Source organism: Solanum pennellii, chromosome 3 (assembly GCF_001406875.1).
Source record: "Solanum pennellii chromosome 3, SPENNV200".
In the NCBI taxonomy this organism is placed as follows: domain Eukaryota; kingdom Viridiplantae; phylum Streptophyta; class Magnoliopsida; order Solanales; family Solanaceae; genus Solanum; species Solanum pennellii.
In genome coordinates this window covers 15,570,746-15,584,805 of record NC_028639.1, presented here as the reverse complement: position 1 = coordinate 15,584,805, position 14,060 = coordinate 15,570,746, and the positions used below count along the sequence as shown (strand labels likewise).

At 36.2% G+C, this 14,060-nt stretch overlaps 1 protein-coding gene across 1 annotated transcript; it reads right to left on the bottom strand.

Moving 5' to 3' along the window:
* Positions 1-8,643: 8,643 nt before the first annotated feature.
* Positions 8,644-10,521, bottom strand: LOC107013222. The gene is made up of 4 exons (XM_027915583.1): positions 10,432-10,521; positions 10,229-10,336; positions 9,773-9,959; positions 8,644-8,717 (listed from the first exon to the last, which is right to left on the bottom strand). Exons 1-4 carry the CDS (start codon positions 10,519-10,521, stop codon positions 8,644-8,646), a joined length of 459 nt encoding a protein of 152 aa, XP_027771384.1.
* Between the last annotated feature and the right edge of the window lie 3,539 nt (positions 10,522-14,060).

Here is a 14,060-nt window from a genome sequence, read left to right as displayed (position 1 = left end):
TAATAAACCTAACATTAACCCTAACCCTAAACCTACCATAAACCCTAAACCCCAAGCTCTAATTACCAAAACCCAAACATTAAACCGTTGATATTAAGCCTCAAATCATAATCCCTAATCCCAAAATTCTATGAAAACAAAAACCCTAACTCTAACCCAAACCTTAAACCTCACCCTAACCCTAAACCATAAACTCAATCCTTAAGCCCAAAATACCAAAACCCAAACATTAAATACTAAACCATAAATTTTAAACCTCAAATGCTAAACGTGAACCATAAAATCTAAAAAAAAAACCTACACCCTAACCCAAATCCTAACTGTCATGCCTCAAATCCCATTAAGATGGACAGAAAACCAATGCCCTAAGGACACGAGAGAACAAACCTAAAATATGTGCCAGCAGCATGAAATGCAGCATCCCCAGCGAGGGACGTCAGTACGAAAAAATGTATTTAATATGTAAGGCAATATAACATATGTAATACGAGAACTCAAATGAAATCAACTTCCAACCCATGAATGCATAGATCAGGGGTTAATAGCCTAGGCATATTAACCCCTAGGATTCGGTCCTCATATTTACACCATTTGAGATCAGCGCATGCTATGCTAACGCTCCTAAGCTGCCACCCTTCTATCCAAATAAGGATCAACCCATGCTAGGCTTTCGCCCCTGAGTTGCCACACGTAATTATGTAGATTTCTTCACTTAGATTTTTTAATTTTTGAGATTGTTGTTTATCAGTTCATAACTCATTTGTGATTGTTCTTTGTATAATCGTAACTCTTTTGAGATTTTATTTTGGAATTCATAATCATTTTGGAGATATGGAAGTAAATACCAGTAATAGAAGACCTAGAAATAATACTTAAAGGCAATAACAATGACATAAGGAGCTAGCTATGTAACTTCAACAAATTACTTTAAAAGCGTAATGACACAATTGACTTCAAACAACAAAGAGGAGGATTCACCAGACTTGTTTTTGGTAATACCATTTTCATACCAGCTCATGCAGGGATAATTATAAAAGTATAAAATAGTGAACATAAAATGAAGTAGTTCTATGCACTACGGAGAGAGGGAAGTACTGTTACCTATTTGGAGATAGTACGGTGCTACTATGTTTTCTTTTCTACGAATAGAAGTTATGAGATTCACTTCAATGGTATTAATCGCAAGTATTCAATTTCATGCCAAAGTGATGTAGAATCAAATATCCTTACATACCTTATCCTCTGATCGACATAACTATCACGATCAGCCTCCCATTTTTGGTTTTAATCTACATTTAAGTTATGGTAAACTAAAATGAGCAGCTATCACACCATGAGCCTCGTAGAACAGTAGCTAACTTTGACAGATAATGAACCCATCCAACACATACATTATATATCCTTTCCCCAAGATCAACCAAGCTGCACCAACAATAATACACATAGAATAGCCCCAATGTTCTTTATAATACAACCAATTATTGAATTCACCACCCCCTTGAGTTCTTTATTATAGCACACCCTTAGTTCCTCACTCAAACTCATACACAACGAAGAAAAAATAAAGTGGAGCAGTCACCTTACCTCAATTTTTGCAACTTCTCCTTATAACTTGAACTATTCTAGAACTTCATCTTTCCTCACACTTAAACAAAAGAAGAAGAAAAAGGTATCTTAATAACTAAGGAAGTAAGCATTACTTCATGAAATTTTCTGCTTTTGTACTCATACTTGAGCATGAATAACATGTTTTTTTCTAATTATTCATGGGAGAATTCAGCAGAATTCAAGTGTTTTCACTTGCCTTGGTTTGCAGATATAAGCGTTTCTTGAAGAACCCTAGAACCACTAAAAACAATTATTTTAATCTTGAAGAGAAAAGAGAGGGAGAGCTGGAGATAATTTACAATATTATGTTTTAAAATGGGTGAAGAATATTTGATCATAATGGATATATATGGAGCTTTATTGACCACAAAAAAATCCTCTAGAATCTCCTTTTTTGGGGGTCCATTTTCAGCCACTAATTGGTAATGTAGGTGATGCACCTGTTTATGCAGATCAAGTAGCTTAAAAGGTCAAACTAGGTGATGCACCTAGTTGCTTTCTCTTGGGCTTTATCTATATTGGGCCTTGGCAGATTTGGCTGCTGGGCTTTTATTTATTTTTATTTTCTTTTAATTGGTTTAGGCTTCAAGTGAGCCCATTACTACAATTCTAAATATGGTCCATCAGCTTGGGCACTTGAACAATATCCATATAGCTCAAAGTAGGTGATCCAGCTGCTAGCTTAATATTACATCATTTTTCTTCAAATTAGAACTTAACTTTCAAATTTAAGCTCAATTACCTCCTTACTGTCTAGTTTAAATACATCCAGCGAAGTCAACTTACAATTAACACGCTGAAACGTGCATGAGATGATACATCACTTTCTAGCTAGTTTAAACCAACACTAATCATATAAGGAACATGGTCCCTCACCTACACAATAAGGCCAGCAGTATCACAAGAATAGAACAAGCAGATGCGTAAGATGAGCTGTTACATAATCCCCCCTTAAAACATCCATCCTCAAATGTTACCATAGTTTTCCAACCCAAACAGATTTAAGCCTAAGTTAGTACGACTTTAAATCACATAATACATATAGACGTATACTTGTCAGCATATAAACTAAGCATTTTCATCTTTCTCCTGGATCTGAAAGAGATGAGGATACTTCAATTTCATTGCTTGTTCAGCTTCCGATGTAACTTCTTCTACTTGTTGGTTCCTCCATAAAACTTTATAGTAGCTACCTCTTTATTTCTTTACTTTTTAACTTGTCGATCAAGAATAACTATGGGTACTTCTTCATAAGTGAGATCTCCCATAATCAGTACATCTTTAGTAGGAGTAATAAAAGATGGGTCACCTATGAATTTTTGTAGAATTGAGACATGAAACACCGGATGAACTGATGAAAGCTCATGTGGTAGCTATAACACATAGCCTACTTGGCCGAATTTTTGAATAATCTTATATGGCCCTATATAGAGTGGACTCAACTTTCCCTTTTTACAAAACCTCATTACCCCTTTCATTGGAGACACCTTCAAGAAAACCCAATCGCATATAGATAATTCTGGTCCTCTCCTTCTAATATCTGCAAATGATTTATGTCGACTTTGAGCTATTTCTAGCCGATGCTGTATCACTTTGACTTTTTCCATAGCTTGACGAACAAGATCAGACCCAAATAAGACAGTTTCACCTGTTTTGAACCAGCCATTGGTGATCTACACTTTCGACCATATAAGGCTTCATAAGATGCATTTTAATGCTCTAATGGTAGCTATTGTTATAAGCAAATTAAATAAGTGGTAGGTTATCGTCTCAGCTACCCTTGAAATCTAATATACAAGCTCACAGCATATACTCAAGTGTCTGAATTGAACGTTCTGTCTGGCCATCCTCTTGAGGGTGAAATGTTGTACTTAAAATTCACTTTGTTCCCAAACACTTTTGAAACGACTTCCAAAAATTTGCAGTGAAGTGAGCTCCTCTATCAGATATTATAGCGATTGTCACTCCATGCATTCGAACTATCTCTTTAATGTATAACCTCATATACTCTTAAGCTGTATAAGTAGTCTTCACCGGCAAGAAGTGCGGTGCTTTGGTGAGTCTGTGACTATTACCCATATGAAGTCTAACTTCCAGAGTGATTGAGGCAAACCAGTGCCAAAATCTATGTTGATCATGTCCCATTTCCCAATCGGAAGTTCTATACGCTGCTTATAACCTCAAGGCCTTAGATGTTCTACTTTAACCTGTTGACAATTTTGACATTGAGCCACGAATTCTGCAACGCTACTCTTCGTGTTCCCCCACCAATACATTTCTTTCAAGTCATGATACAGTTTAGTTTACCCAGATGAACAGAGTATTTTGAATTATGTGCTTCCATCATGATCCTCTTTCTTACTTCATCTACATTAGGTATACACAATCTATTTTTAATCGAAGTACTCCCTCTTGCGAAAGGTCAAATAACTTTGTAATACCATGTTATACATTCTCTTTAAGCTGTAAAAGAATAGGATCAGTGTATTGGTTCTCTTTCACTTCCACTACTAATGAGAAGTCTGCTGCTTTTTGCACAATTACCCCTTTGTCTTGAGTTTTAAGAATTTGAAACCCCAAGCTAGCCTCCATAGACTTCCCATAAGTACTTTCAAATATTTTATGGCTTAAAGCATCAGCAACTACATTTGGTTTACCCATCATGATACAAGATATGAATGTCATAATCTTTTAATAACTCCAGCCACCTTCGCTGCCTCAAATTTATGTCCTTTTGCTTAAAGATATATTGCAAACTCTTGTGATTAGTTTATATGTCAAAGCGAACTCCACACAGGTAGTGGCGCCATATCTTCAAAGCAAACACAACTGCTGCTAGCTCTAGATCATGGGTTGGATAAAATTTTATCATGTGGTCGAAGCTGCCTTGATCCATAGCTATACACGATACAGTGCATAGCCTTCCGTTCCTTTTTGAAGTACCAATACAGGTGTAGAAGTTAATTTACTCTTCAGCTACTGGAAACTTCTTTTACATTCATCACTCCACTAAAACATGGTTTCTTTGTGTGTTAGATTTTTTAAGGGTTCACAAATGTAAGAGAATCCTTCAACGAACCTTTTGTAAAAACCTACCAATCCAACAAAACTACAGATCTCCGTAGGCGTTGTAGGTCTTGGGCTAGTTTTTCATGACTTCTATTTTCTGGTTATCAACCCTTATCTTTTCATCTAATGCAATATGACCTAAGATGCCACATATTTAAAGCAGAACTCACATTTAGAGAACTTTGCATACAATTTACAATCACGAAGAATTTGTAAAACGTGCCGCAAGTGATTAGCATGATCCTCTTCCGGTCTTGAATACACCAAAATGTCATCTATGAACACTATCACAAACACATCTTAAATTTTCTTGAACACCCTATTCATCAAATCCATAAAAGCTGCTGGTGAATTTGTTAGCACGAATGAAATGACTAAGAACTCAAAATTACCATACCATGTTCGAAAAGTTGTCTTGGGTATATTTGTGTCCTTGACCCTCACTTGGTGATAACCCAATCTCAGTTCGATCTTTAAAAAACACCTAGAAACTTGTAACTGATCAAACAAATCATCAATTCTAGGGAGGGGATATTTGTTGTTAATTAACTTATTCAACTGCCGGTAGTCGATACACATTCTTAACGATCCATCTTTCTTGCGTACAAATAAAACTGGTGCTCCCCATTGGGACATACTAGGCCTTATGAATCCTTTTTCTAATAAGTCTTTTAGTTGCTCCTTCAAATCCCGTAGTTCTGCCGGAACCATTCTAAATTGAGGAATTAATATAGGTTCAGTATTTGGAAGCACATCAATAGAAAACTCTACTTCTCGTTCTGCAGGAAACCATGGAAGATCCTCATGAAACATATCGGGAAATTCTTTTACCACTGGAATGGATTTAAGGGTTGGTGGCTCTGCATCCACATTTTTCACTCTGACCAGGTGACATATGTATCCTTTGAAAATAATCTTCTTTGCCTTAAGATAAGAAATAAATTTACCTCTTGGCGCCCCAATATTACATTTCCATTCGAGGACTACCTCTTTTGGAAACTGAAAATGCACTATCTTAGATCGGTAATCTACTGTGGAATAACAAGAAGATGACCAACCTATACCCATTATAACATCAAAGTATACCATTTATAGCTCTACAAGGTCAGTCAATTTATCGCAATCACAAACAATCATAATGCACTTATGAAAAATTCTGATAGCTATAATAGACTCATCAATCGGTGTATACTGTTCAAATAACTTCACTAATAATTTTGATGTTCTTTTGAACTTTCCAACAATCAATGGTGTAACATATGATAGTGTAGACCCCGGATCAATTAATGCATATACAATATGTGAAAAGATGGACAATGTACCTATAACCACATCCGGCAAGGCTTCTAAATTTTGCCGATCCCCTAGTGCATATGAGCGATTCTCACCTCCACTAGAACTAGAAGCTCCCCTAGATCCTCACCACGACATGTAGGCATCTTTACCTATCCAAAGAAGGTTTTGATGAGTTTGATGCAACAACTGATCTAATTGGTTGTGCAACGCCACCCACACCCCTATGTGGGTAGTTTCTCATCATATGCCCTGGTGTGCAACACCAAAAACAAACATTTGTCCCAAACCGACATGCACCTAGATGATTCCTCCCAAACTGTTTTCAAGTCTGTCGAGGAGGTCTTGATTGGCTCGTCCTTCCCTACTCTTGATGACCCACTATTAGTGAGCCTTTTCTTTTACTTCTTTGCTTAAACTAATTGCCCCTAAACCCTTGAACCTGTGGTGGAGCACTAGCTGTAGAGTAGAAAGATGATGGTCTAGGTTGTCTGTTATAGAACCGAGGCCTAAACTTACCTGGGATAGTGTAAACTGCCCAATGGATCTGGCCCTCTTAGAATACCCTGTTTCCGACTCTTGTGTCCTTCTTCTTTGTCTTTGATCCTCCATCTTTTGTGCAAAGGCATTGCTATATCCATATTTATTCAATGAAGTAATGGTACATTCTCTAACTAAATATGGGTCTAATCTATCCATATATCGATGAACTCTATCCTCCATGGTAGCTACTACATTAAGAGCATATCTGGACAAGGAACTGAATTTTAGACTATACTCTCTCACGCTCATACCTCCTTGGTGGTGATTGAAGATTTGATCATCACGGGTCTCTCGGATCTCCAATGAAAGATAATGGTCAAGGAATGTCATTTTGAACTCTTTCCACGTAGTTGAAGGTCCATCTGTTCTCCTAGATTGCTTTCAAGCTTCATACCACAATATAGCCACACCCTTTAATCTATATGTTTCTAGCTCAAATGCTTCTTTACCTCTTACATACATAATATCTGAAGTGCTTTTAATCTAATCTATAAAGTCTTGCAGATCTTCATTCGGATCTCACCCATTGAATGATGGAGAGTCCAAGTTAAGAAAATCAGATATTCATGTTCCAGCTACTCTATCTACACCATTAGTACATGCAACTGAATTTTGGTGTGTTTGGCCATGACCAGCAACTATACGAGTCAATAATTGGACTGCATTCGTCAAATCTTGCTCGGTAGCATTAATAGGGGGTTCCTGACATTAATCTTCCCTCCTTTGTTCTTCAAGAGATGGAGGCATCGCAGAAGTCTGCAATAGAGACTCATCTTGAGCCCCACTTTGAACAACTTGACTTGGTAGTGGTTGGCTGGCAGACACATCTACTCGCTCACAAGTACTTTTACTCCTCGTAACTAGCATCTTTGCTATAATAAAACAATTTAAAATTAGATATGATTCACCTACAACATTTGTTCTATTTTACGATCTAAGAAATGAATGAAATGAGACAACTCCTACATGTCTCGTAGCATCCAATTTACAGATGTGGTGCACAAAACATCCATAAGCAAGACATTACACAGACACGACTTTGTAGACTTCCTAGGAGGACCTGCTTAGATACCACTTTTATCATACCTCAAATCCTGTTAAGAAGGACAGGCAACCGATGCCCTAAGGACCCGAGAGAACCAACCAGAAATTTGTTCTTACTCTGCATATAACTATTACAATTGTGACAAGTTGACAAATGATGCAGCGATAAAAACCAACATAAGTTAACCCAAAATCTATATACAAGACTTGGCCGTTGAGGCCACTACTCCTTAAGACACTACTGAACCATGTACATACGTCTACAAAGCCTCTAAAAAGATAAAAGACCTAGAGTAGGTCGGGACAGACCCTGCCTTACCCTTAACTATGATACAATACGAAAATGAATTTACTAAGAACTCAGTAAAGTTCAGAATCAACCTGGAGATCACTAAAAGTCACTACTAGAAATTTGGTCTACTGTCACGGTTCACCTATCGTAGCAATTGACGTTACTACCGTAGCCATAGGTCTAAGGCTACGGTTACCACAACCGCTACAACAAATCGCGTAGCAATAGGGATATTGCTACGGTTCTGTGCGACAGTTCTAATAACCGTAGCCATACGTTGAGCTATTGCCACGGTTCTCATTTGAATTAATTGCCGACGGTTATGGACGTATTGGTACGATTTTTAACCGTCGTAATAGAGGTTTATGCATCAGTTCTTTTAAGGCTATGGCTACCGTTTTTTTTCAATTCAACACACCGTTTTCACTCTATTGCGACGGTTGTTATAGGGTATTGCAACACTTTCAAACAATTGTAGAACTGTGGCTTAATGCCTATTGCAACGGTTATTACCTGCTATTTGCAACAATTCTAATGCACTATTAGTAAGCTAATATATACCTGCTATATATATACTAAATCATTCATGAGAATCAATTTTATATCGTAAAAATACACATAAATCGTTAACGAGAATAAATGTTCATTACCTTCATTAGAATTCAAGATCCGTGATTCTAATATCAATTATAGCAAAATATACAAATCTTTTTATAGCATCAAAAAAAGGTGAAACACATGCCATAGAATTTTCAATCTTCAAAAATATATGATTTCTAGAACATCAATAAAGTTTACATCAATATATACTTCAGCTCCCATGTCAAGTCTTCACTACTGCTTTCATCCCTTTCTTCGATTTCATCACCTACATATAATCAGAAAAAAATATATATAATTTAGCAAACCTCAAATCTTGGAAATTAACATGTTACAACCATGCATTAGCAGCAGCAGAATCAAGAGACATTAAACAGAATCAAGAGACATTGAACTGCTAGCTGCATTCAATAACATTCAACTGCTACAAGCAGCAGCAAAATAAAAGACACCAGACTACTATACTGCTAGCTGCATTCAAACTTCCACAAGCAGCAGCAGAAACAAGAGACCAGACTACTATGCATGCCAATAACATTCAACTGCTAGCTGCATTCAAACTTCTACAATCAGCAGCAGAATCAAGAGACCAGACTACTATACATGCCAATAACATTCAACTGCTAGCTGCATTCAAACTTCTACAAGCAGCAGCAGAAACAAGAGACCAAACTACTACACATGCCAATAACATTCAACTCCTAGCTGCATTTAAACTTCTACAAGCAGCAGCAGAATCAAGAGACCAGACTACTACACATGCCAATAACATTAAACTGCTAGCTGCATTTAAACTTCTACAAGAAGCAGAATCAAGAGACCAGACCACTATACATTCAGCAATTAGCTACTACGTTGGCTCGACTAAACATAATCGTGAAGCTAGGATTCAACACTATAATGCTACAAGAAACCAGCAGCAGAAACAAGAGACCAGCAGCAGAAACAAGAGTCCAAACTACAAGCAGTAGAAACAACACTATCATGCTACAAGAGAAATGTTTAATTAACATAAAGAAGAAACCACAAGAAACCAGACTACAAGCAGCAAGTATCAAAAAAATCATGAATCTAACAACTGGTCCTCTACTAGGCTACAAGCAGCACCAGAAAACTCATGAACCAGACTACAAGCAGCAACTCAGACTATCAGAGAACAAGCAGCAACTCAGACATTAATTATACTCATGAATCAGGCATTTACTGATCCTCTGCCTAACTTTTCCCCAACTTCCTTAGATCAATAGCATACTATTTTATTCTAATTCTATAGCAAGTAGCAACAACAAATACCAATCAAAACATAGAATTAGCGACACCAACCTTGTTTAGCCCCTTGAACAGAAGTAGATTCTCTTGGTGAAGGAGTCGACAATGCTGCCAATATGTTAGGATCAATTAATCCTGCATGCTTAAGTTGTGCAATAACATCTGCAATAACTTCTTGTCGCACAATTTTCTTTTGTTCCTCCATCTGTTTCTCCATTTTCTGCATCCTCTCTTGCATTTGCTGCATTCCATCAGTTGTTGCACTTAAAGTTGATTCCGAATTGCCAACTTTTTTTTTCAAAGTAGTCTTTGTAACTCCTGCGCCATATAGTCTTAGACGTCCCGGATGTTCAGGACCCATGACGCTTGAAAATGCATCAACATACTCACCATTTATGCTTATTTGTTTTTCAATTTCCTCCATTTCAGCCTACCAAAGCATATCCAACAAACACAATCATATGAAATAAATAGTTGATCTCAATAAAAAAAAAATAGACAGGCACATACAATTTTACTAGTAGTATCTTCATTTGAGGACTTGTACAAACGACCAGGTTTTCTTGTTCTTGTAACCACAAAGAGATCCTTAGATGATACTGTCTCCTTATCTTTCTCCTAGTCAAATTGAAATATATATATAAAAAAAAACTCACACTGGAAGAGATCCAAAAGAAAATTTCATTAAAAAAATAATATATAAGAGAACTCACCAACTTATTACGAACTAAAGCGAAACTCTTTTTGCCAGTAGTGTGTGGATTCATCATTTTTTTTCGATTCTTTGCATTTGTTTCAGACATTTTCTGCAAAAGAAATGAATCAGTAATGTTAATCGAAGGTATATTAGTGTTATATAGTGTACCAGACGAGGTCAATATTAGTCTGTCTTTCCTTTATAACAGTCTATTTTTCCTTTATAACAATCTGTCAATATCAGTCATTATATAGTGTTAAGGTGTCTTGTAAAATGCATGTGACTATCACAATAAATGAAGAAAGAAGCTACAAAATATTACAATAGAGAAGAGAGTAGAAGAAATAATAAAGCAGAATATATACTATTATCACACTACTTTAGACACTAAAGTACCAAATACAAATGCTACTTATTCAAAAAATTGAGATTCTGAACTACATTTTTACCTTGAATTTTTCAGAATTCCAATATTTGAGGAGCTCTCTAAATTGACATTCTGGAATATGATCAGGCTTTTTTGCCATTCGAACTGCATCATTGTCATATGGATCGTAATAATTAAGCTTCAAATCACTTCTATGTCTTCTCCAAGCATCTCGAATTGTTACCATAGCCCAATGGTACGCAGCTTCAGGAATAATGTATTTCCCCTATAATTATGTGTCATTCAATTAGCCAATAGAAGTAAAATACTTTTACAAATAATTTATTATTGTAAACTACAAACCTTGGTATAATCCCATAAATCCTTTTTAGTGTCCATGCTCCTCCAATCCAATATATCAAATGGGCAAAGAGTCGCATTTCTAGCCAATGTTCCTAGGAAGCTACTTAGCTCTATGACAACATCATCCGTAGGACCAACAGGTTGATTTTGACTATTCAGTATGATCAACTTACGTTCTTTTCGGGCATGAACATCATGCATTTGCGTTCTACCTCTTTTATTTGGAGTGGAAACATCTCCAGCTATAAGAAAATACAAGAATAATAATTAAAAATTATGAATACATAAAATAGGTTTGTAATCTTATATGTTACCTTGTTCTTCAGGTTGATCATTTGTTCGAGGAGTGACAGAATTCATTGCACTTGATCCTCGAAAGGAAAATCTTTTCCATGCTGGTCAAGAGGCAGCTCCTCGACAGGCTGCACAAGAGGCAGCTCCTCGACAGGCTGCACAACAGGCAGCTCCTCGACAGGCTGATTTTCAAAAGGCAACTCCTCGACAGATTGTCTTTTTGCTTCAGATTGTGGTGCTACTGATTGTTCTGCTCCAATTAATTTGAGCAGATGTCCTTTCTCGCACTCTATTTCTTTAATAATTTCATTTGTTGTCAATAACCGTCGTTTCTTATTTGCCAAGAATGATAACGATCCCGGTTTAGCAAATGTCTTCTTTTTGGCTTTTTTGGTTCTTTTTGAAGTTTCTTGTTGACTCATATCTATGACTATTCAAACCTGTGTGAAAATAGAAATTAAAAAGTTAAAATGTATGGCAGTGTACACCTGCAATACTTACAAAAATCAATCACCAAAATATAACAAAGAGCTGAAAATAAAATGTACCCTTAAGGGACATTCTAATAATATTTTCTGCACTCAATCACATTCAGTAGGTCTATTACTGTTCACAATCACACACAAGATTTAGAGTGTTTTTAGGTGCCAATTAGTGAAATTATAAGAGAGCAATAAGTTTGTTACTGTCTACAATCACACACAGTAGGTTTGTTACTGTCTACAATAATATTTTCTGCACTCTATCACATTCATAGAATGTACATTAAGTACTCGAAGAGAGAACGAACCTGGAGTGTTGGACCTTAATAAAGAGATAAGAACCTAGTGATTTGCTGGTCCACTAATATATTGAAATTGCTCAGAGAAACTGCAAAAAGAAGAAGAATGAAAATGATCAATAAGAGAGAAAAAGGACTTACCAAAACTAATAATCCAAAAGTTGTAGTAATTTAACGATAACATGAAGAAAAAAAACATAGAAACAAAAACAAGAGATAGCAAATACAGTTTACTCAACATTCATAATCTATATGATGCACCTCAGATGATATTCATTACTTACTATAAGAAAAAAAAACATAATGTATTTGAACAAGTCCACAAGATCCTTTGTCAATCATCAACTTCCATCCAATCCCAATCAGTATCATCAAAGTCATCCTCCTCTTCCGATGTTTCCATAGCTTCATCTTGTGAATGTTGTGCAATGGAAGGAGCATCGATGATATCAACAGGAAGATCTTCTCTAGACCATCTAACATCTACATCAACTAATCTTTCTGATGAACCAATATCATCATTAGGCTCTCTCAAAAATGTTTCTTCAATATTAGGACAATTCTCTTCCTCCAAATCATAAAAATCCACAGGGACTTTGTTTCTTACATAATAAACATTTTTCTCAACCGGATCTTCCACATAAAAAACTTGATGCACTTGAGATGCTAGTACAAAAGGATCATTTGTACTACATTTTTTGTTGAAATATACCCGAGTCAATCCATAATCATCGACTTCATTATGAAACCAATCACAATTAAAAAGTACCACACTAAAGCAACCCCAATAATCAATCTCAATGATATCCTGAATAATTCCGTAATGAGAACCATTCCATCAACAGGATTTTGGTCCCTAGCACTAGCAAAACTATCCGTTGTGGCTGAGAAAGTCACTCCACTATTCTGAGTTTTACAAGGGGCATCCCGTGTCTTCGTATGAAATCGATATCCATTAATGAAATATCCAGTATTTCTTTTTGCCACAAAGTTAGGCCCTTTAGCTAGCCATTTTAAATGATTGGACACTTCAATATTTTTAACTTTTTCACTAAACCAATCACCAAATTCTCTACTATGGACCTGTGCTTTTACCCATGCATTGCCTCTAGTACGATTATCAGTTAAGCTCTTATGTTCCCTGTAAGCATGTAATGTAATTTAATCAATGTGTATTTACAAATGAAATGATATTTGAAATACATTATCATAACATCTAAATGAAGTTTAAAAACAAACGAGTATTTTATCTTACTTGATAAATGCCTCTACTTGTTCATCTCCTGTATTGAACAAAGTATATCGATGTCCTTCAAACAACTCATGTTGCTGCATGTTAAAAATCTTGCCTTTCCTTATATTCTCACTTCCAATTGGATGACCTGTCTTAGGAAATATCTGTTTGAATGTACTCATCATCCTCTATTTCACACCTACTTAATTTTGTCTTCACCGTATTAGGTAGGTATATGGAAATAAAGTTCAAACAATCTACAGCTGAAAAACCTTCTACTATTGATCCTTCAGGATTTTTTCGATTACGAACAAGCCCCTTGAAGTCACACATAGTTCTCTCTGTAGAATACATCCAACGCAAATGAGTTGGGCCTCCAAGCTTAATTTCATCTACTAGATGGATAGGTAAATGTGTCATTATATCAAAAAAGGATGGAGGAAAAATCTTTTCAAGCTCACATTCAATATCTATGATTTCTGCTTTCATCTTATCAAGATCGCTTCTTCTTATAACCTTGCTACATGTGGCTCTAAAAAAATTCCCCAATCTAATCAAGACCATAGCTACATTCTTGGGTAACACTTTTCTGACTGCAACCTGGAG

Excerpts from the sequence above, each read along its gene's own strand:
- LOC107013222 (XM_027915583.1), bottom strand. The coding sequence starts at position 10,521 with ATGTCTGAAACAAATGCAAAGAATCGAAAAAAAATGATGAATCCACAC. Across the intron at positions 10,337-10,431 it reads CTTTAGTTCGTAATAAGTTG|GAGAAAGATAAGGAGACAGT; the intron begins GTGAGTTCTCTT and ends CAATTTGACTAG. Across the intron at positions 8,718-9,772 it reads TGTTCAAGGGGCTAAACAAG|GTGATGAAATCGAAGAAAGG; the intron begins GTTGGTGTCGCT and ends GATTATATGTAG.